General features: G+C 46.1%; 1 protein-coding gene across 6 annotated transcripts in view; it reads left to right on the forward strand.

Annotated features, from left to right (window-relative positions):
- Window positions 1-785, forward strand: part of MAPK9 (mitogen-activated protein kinase 9) — a 48,761-nt gene extending 47,976 nt beyond the window's left edge. For 4 of the 6 annotated variants that reach the window (XM_082723653.1, XM_082723651.1, XM_082723652.1 and 1 more), the window contains one exon: window positions 16-785. In XM_082723653.1, coding sequence (XP_082579779.1) covers window positions 16-158 — 143 coding nt within the window. In that variant the 3' untranslated portion in view covers window positions 159-785. Of the gene's footprint in view, window positions 1-10 lie in introns of all 6 variants that reach the window. The other 2 variants (XM_082723655.1, XM_082723654.1) reach the window with 1 other exon arrangement.
- The last annotated feature ends 5,869 nt before the right edge of the window (window positions 786-6,654 follow it).

A 6,654-nucleotide genomic window follows, 5' to 3' on the forward strand; every position in this document is an offset into this window, starting at 1 on the left:
GTTTTCTTAGCACAGATGCAGCAGTAAGCAGCAACGCCACTCCGTCCCGGTCGTCATCCATCAACGACATCTCGTCCATGTCCACCGAGCAGACGCTGGCCTCAGACACAGACAGCAGCCTCGACGCCTCCACGGGACCCCTCGAAGGTTGCCGGTGATAAGGCACGACCCGCAAGCTCGTCCTCAGTGTAGGAATTCTCACTTCCATGGGCCTGAAATGCTTGGGGGTTGATGGAACCAAATAGAAAAACTCCATGTTCTGCATGTAAGGAACACGATGCCTTGCCCCTGCTCAGTTCCAATAGGATTGCCTGCCTAGATTTCACAGTGAAGCAGACTGTGTCTGAAGAACACAAGTGCGAGCCACACTCGTAGAGAAGTTGTGCAAGGTCATTTCAGGTGAGCAATTAGAGTAGATGATTTTGTTTTACTTTTTTTTTAAGTTGTACAGTAATAGTGACATTTTCTCATCCTCTGTAACCGTTGGGGAATTATATGCATGTGACCACGTGTGCTTGCTCAGGCTTGCCCTCTAGCACTTTGGAAATCAGTATTTAAATGCCAAATAATCCTCCAGGTAGTGCTGCTTCTAGAATTCTCTCTTAATCCTCTTGAGTAATTTAGTGTCTGTCCAGGAAAAAACAGGTTTATGTGTATTAATTGGCCACCATCATATTATCATATCTTACCTTCTTTTATGGTATGATTTATTCTATCTTTTGTATTTCAGAAGGAATATAATTAAATCTATTTAATAAATAAAAAAAAATACAACTTTTCTTAAATCTGTCATGTTTTGGGCTGAGAATTATCATTGCTAAAACCAAGATACCTCTGTGGACACTGTTTTCTCTAAATTGTCTTAAAGTTTTCCGTTTTGTGCTGCTTGAGACATATATGCCTTTACAATCCTAATCTACCCTTGCTCCTTTCTCCTGGTCTTCTGGACTCATTAATTTAAACTGCCACCTAAAACTTCACCTTCTTTGTTAGATGCCTAACACTCCATGTCAATAACATGATGGCAGATTCTCAAATCCATTAGTGGTGAGAGTAGAATTTGACAAAATGGTCACTGAAGATGACTGCAGTGACTTCCTGAGCACTTGCTCCCTCCGAGACTGGTCAGGGTCCTTCCCCGAGAGAGGCACCATCTCCCAGGGCAGCGTTTTTGGTTTCCAACCTAACGCTCTTACACAATTTTCTTTTTTTGCCCACCCCACCTTGGATCTGTTTTAGGAAGCAAGGTGAATCAGAATGCCTCTGGGATGGTGGTGTTTTCCAGTTGGTGGAACATTTCCTTTTCCTAAAGGGAAACCCATGGATCTTCTGGGAAACCCCCTCATGGGGTTGTAGAGGAAAAACCCTTAGGAGTAGTGATTAACTCTTGAGTATTTTCTGACTTAAAACTGCTCACCTGAAATTGATGCTTTCAGATTCTGATGTGGATATCACTAGGAGTTCCCTAAGCTAGAGTACTGGATTATCACAGCGGAACTGGGCTCACCCTGGTCACATTTTGGCCCCCTGTGCTCACTGTGCTTATCCCTTGAGCTTCTTCTGTTACAAATTCATATCCCGTGTTTAACTCTTTGGGAAACTATTGGGTCAACATTCTACAGAATGTGTTCTGAGGAGGAACTTGGATAAGAAAGTTTATTATAAATGTTATCTAAAACATAGGATTATCTCCGTCACTTGCATCTCATTGGTTGGTCTTATCTGTGGAGACTGGAGCCCTTGATGAACAAAATTCATGTTGAAGTAACAGTTTTATGTTGTGAGGTTTAGACATATTCAAATACAAGATGGAAATGCTGACTTGGATTGAAGCAGAAACACCTATGATATGGCTTAGAATGGCTTTGGTTTCGGAGGCCTGATGGTACAGTGAAGAAAGTTATCGTTAACCAAATATAAACATCTTAAAACGGCCTTCTATCTAATATATGTTCTTTAAAAATGAGTATCTGGGATGCCTGGGTGGTTCAGTTGGTTGGGCAACTGCTTTCAGCTCGGGTCATGATCCTGGAGTCCTGGGATCAAGTCCCACATCAGGCTCCCTGCTCAGTGGGGAGTCTGCTCCTCCCTCTGACCCTCTCCCCTCTTGCCTCTCATGCTTTCCCTCTCTCTCTCTCTCAAATAAATAAATAAAATCTTAAAAAAAAAATGTGTATCTGCTCTAGGCCTCTGTGAACACAGCATGGGGATGCTGAGGGCACATAGGGCTCTTACTTCTGAGGGCCTCTTTGTGAGTAGAGCTGGGTGCCCCTGCAGACTGGCTTTCTGCTCACTTCTTCCTCCTCCGTGTATTCACAGGGGAAGCCTGTGTCCCTGTGGACGGGCTTCCTGCCATGCCCACCTTCAGTAGAAATACCTCACCCCATGCCAGGGTCCTCCCTCCTGAGCCGAGATGCGCCGGGGTCCTGGTGCAGTATAGACAGTTTCAAACTGCTCTAGAGGGATGAGGGTCGATGTTGGAAAAAGAACTAAAACGTGCTCAACTTTCTCGTCTTTTCTATTTTATTTTTGTAATTTATATTGTACATAACCCTGGAAATAACTACTTATTTTTATAAGCCAGGAAATTTATCATTAGCCTGGGACTTGGACTAGGTTTCTTTTATCTGTTGGCTTCATTTTTAGTTAAAAAGGAAATGACTGCCTCCCTTCGGTTGGGTCTTGACCTGCAGTGCAGGTTTCTGAGAGTAGATGGGGTCTCTAAGAGCAGGAGAACATTCTAGAAACACAGACTGCTCAGTATTGATCAGTCGGGATCATGGAAATGGCAGTGAGGCTCTGTTCTGTCTGGGACCCAAAACCCAGAGCCTCCGAGCGGGAAGGAGCAAACCCTTGGCAGGGCCCCTGCTGATGCCCAGAGGCCCTGGCTGGACCGCTGGCTGGGACACTGGTTTAATCCAGATGCAATGCCCTGTCTGTCATGGTGACTATGTGTGAGTTCAGTAGATTTCTAGCGTCGTCCTCGGGTGTTCATGCTGGCAGCCAGTACAGACGTGACCTTCAGGCTGCAGCTCTCAGAAGTAACGTTGCTTAATGTCTTATAATAAAATACACCGTGTGTGCCTTGATTGGTGGTAATAATACAGATACATTTTTAAAGAGAAGAAGTGTAAAGTATGTTTGGTTTTTGTGTGGTTTTAAGTGACACTTGGCTTATTTTCTACATCACCATCTCTGATTACAGAGATGAACTCGGGTCAGTGCTGGTGTATCATCTCCATCAATATTAGCAAATGTTGTTAATTGGCAGGCAAACAATTTCTTTTATGTCTTTGACTGAAGATGTTTCTGCAAACTCTGCATCTCAGTTTTCAGAAATATGCAAGTATACACAATCAAATATCCTGAGTACTGGCGTAAGCATTTTCCTCACAGGGCGTGGCCGGTGGGTCCCCACCTGTCATGCTTAGAACCGTTCCCACTGCCTGTCTGCTTATGGTTTTGTACACGGGATTAGCCACTTGGATTTTGCTTCTGGGTTTGAGGAGCTTTAAGATGTCCACTCCTCAGGGTTGCCCGGGTGGCTTAGTCAGTCTGGCATCCTACTCTTGATCTCTGCTCAGGGCTTGACCTCAGGGTCAGGAGTTCAAGCCCCACATTAGGCTCCACACCCAGTTCACTACTTAAAACGGTAGGACTAACAGGGCCCTCAATGGCTTTCTCTTCTATGCTTAAAAGAGCCAGAATCATTCCAGATAAAGGAGTATCGGGCTGATTTATAAAGTTCTCTAGAGAAGGAAAACATTTCTCTTAATATGGGTCTGGGCCCCATTTCTCTCTCTTGCCCCCTTCAGACTTTCAATGCAGACGGTAAAAAAAAATCCTTTTTATTTATTAACTGAAATGGTTAGTGTAGTCGTGGGGGGGTGGGGTTTGGTGGGGAGAAGGGTAATCTTTCAAAATAACCTAACATTGTCCCGATGCTCCTATGGCTCTTCGTATGAATTTAAGCGTAAGGTTCCCTCTGGCAATAAGGCAGTCACTGAATATTTTGTTTTCAGACCAGGAAAACTGGTAACAAACGGAGAGTGGCCAGTCATGTCTTGTTGAAACCATCTGTGACCAGGATTTAGGAAGAATGTGCCTGTCACAGCCATGGGGAATTTGTCCTTCAGCAAGTTCTCAAGGCCCTGGGTCACACTCCTTCACGCTTTGAAAGAGCCAGGCTTTGGGGGCCCAGAGTCCTTGTGAGCAAGGGTATTTGCTACCATCCCCTCTCTGCGGGCACTTGAAAGTTGGAAGGGAAGTTGGAGTGAGTTCTCTAACACAGTCCCAGACCCAGGGAGGAGCGGGGAGGGAGTGCAGGCTTGCTGGTCTGCACACTGCCTTGTGTCCTGCAGGTGCAAAACTCACTCTTCTTTTAGCCATAAGCCCTGTTAGAGGGTCTGAAGCAAATGGTGTCCCTCCCCCAAGAAAAATGCCATGAACACCAAATTCTGCCACACTTTCTGAGGAGTCCTGGGCCCTGGCGGATACCATGTGAAGAGCCCCATTCTGCGTTCTCCAGGAGCAGCTTCTGGAGGCTTCCTGTGCACGGAGGGAAGCAGAGCCTGCAGGGGAAGGCCCTTCCGCTCTCACCAGCCGGGACACTTGCACACGGATGTTGGTGATGTCTTCACTCTGAGCCCCAGCATTAGTCGGTAGTCTCAAAAAGAGGACATAAGGGTTCAGGTCCAGTGAAATGCATCATTTCTGTGATTCGTTCCATGTGGAATTTAAGGGCAAGACTGAGAGCTCTAGGTTTATAAGACAGACTTCAGGGAAACACAGAAAAAATTAAATCCATCTTTTCCAAGAAGTAGTTCGTGCTGTGCTTTGAAATAAACTGAACTTGCCGCCGAAATCCCTATTTAAATTGTCGGTTCTCCAGTAATAGTTTCTGCCCTTCTCCCAAAACTCCCCTGACTCTCTTAGATTCCTATAAGCATGCTTTTCCCTTCATTTCATTTGCTCACTTGGCTTTCATAAAGCCTAACCATGGGAGGAGAGACCTTCCAGTCTACCCCTTGTTCAGGGCGGGAAGGCACCTGAGGCCACCCAGCCTCCGCTCACAGGGCTTTAACGAAGGGAAGTCCCTCCCTGCAGAATTCTGTGTGGTTTTGGCCATCAGGAAGTTCTCTTTTAAACAGAACTGAAACCTATTCCCAAGGCTTCCACAGCTGGAGCCCCAGGCCTTTCCCTTGGGTGAGACAGAGGGAGTCCGCTGGTTGAAAAGGTAGGCCACAAGTCTTCATTCCTCTGACTTCAGCTCAAAGTTCCTCCAACCCTCTCCCTTTGGCCCCCAGAGCCTCATCACCTCGGTACACCCTACAGATGTGGGCCCCAAGTGAATGGAATATTCCAGATACAGCCTGAGCAGCGAGCATGCTTGGCAAGCGAGTCTTCCCCAGCCAAGTAACACCATCACAGAGGGCCTGAACCTTCCCAGCCATGTCGCCCCCGACCCCTATAGTCCGTCAGAGTCCCTGGATTCCTGCCATGACTGTTAGTCCCGATTCTGTCAGACTTCATGAGCCTTCCATCTGCCAGCCGGTGACATCTGTCAGTTTTAGAAGCTCGAATGTGCCTTCTGAAAATTCATCCAAGTGGTGACTAACACCACTGAGCAGGAGGACAGAGCCTCGAGGCGGACCCTAGCAGTCACAGAGAGGGACCCATGTGGCCAGCACATTGTCCCCTCCTCAGCGGGGTCCCTCTGCCAACAAGGTCAGGAAGAAGCATCTCAGTGGGACTCCACAGAGATATCCCAAGAGCACTTCATCACATCTTGAGAAAAAGGAGTCTGTCATACACCCTGGTGCTCAGTGTTCTTGCTTTGGTTTTCTCTTGGGAGGAGCCAGCAGGAGACGCTGGCTTCCTCTTCGAAATCTGCACTCTAGACAGCCATTGGCCACTCAGAAGACAAGACCAGTTGTTGTCCCACGTCCACAGGTCAGGGAGTGGGTAGAGGAGCAGGGTTAGGGTTAGGGCCCAGCCCTCTGCCTGACCTTCACTCCCATGGGAGCTTGATGCAGTGTGGCCTCTCTCCATCCCTCTGCTCCCTTCCCCACCTCCACCTCACTCATGTTAGTGAGCTCACAACCCGACATCACCCTCGAATTGCTCCCCCTTTGCAACAGAAATCAAGCGCCGACTGTATTCACTTTCTCCACCTCCTTTCCTCCCATCTGCTCCCTATTTTAAAAAATGTAAAATGCATATATTCTCTCTCTCTCTCCCTGTATGTGTGTGTGTGTGTATATAGACATACTGTCTATATACACACACATACATGTATATATGTATATACATATATGTATATACATATATATGTGTCTATGTATATATGTATATACATACATATGTGTGTATGTGTGTGTGTGTATATATATATATATATATATATATATATAAGAAAGTATAATCAAGGATGAGAAACTAAACATATGTATTCCCACATTCAGAGATGACCACTGTTAATAACCTTACTATGTGGTTTTCTGTGGACATACACACGTCTAGATGGTTGGTTTGTCGGTTTGTCTTTGCCCAAATGAGGTCATACATATATGCTTTTTATAACATGCATGCTTCATTTACCGATCTCCAGCTGTCCGTGTCTGTAAGTCCTCATCTGCCCTAATACCTAGGCCT

The sequence above is a fragment of the Mustela nivalis genome (genome assembly GCF_964662115.1).
Source record: "Mustela nivalis genome assembly, chromosome: 3".
Taxonomy (NCBI): Eukaryota; Metazoa; Chordata; class Mammalia; order Carnivora; family Mustelidae; genus Mustela; species Mustela nivalis.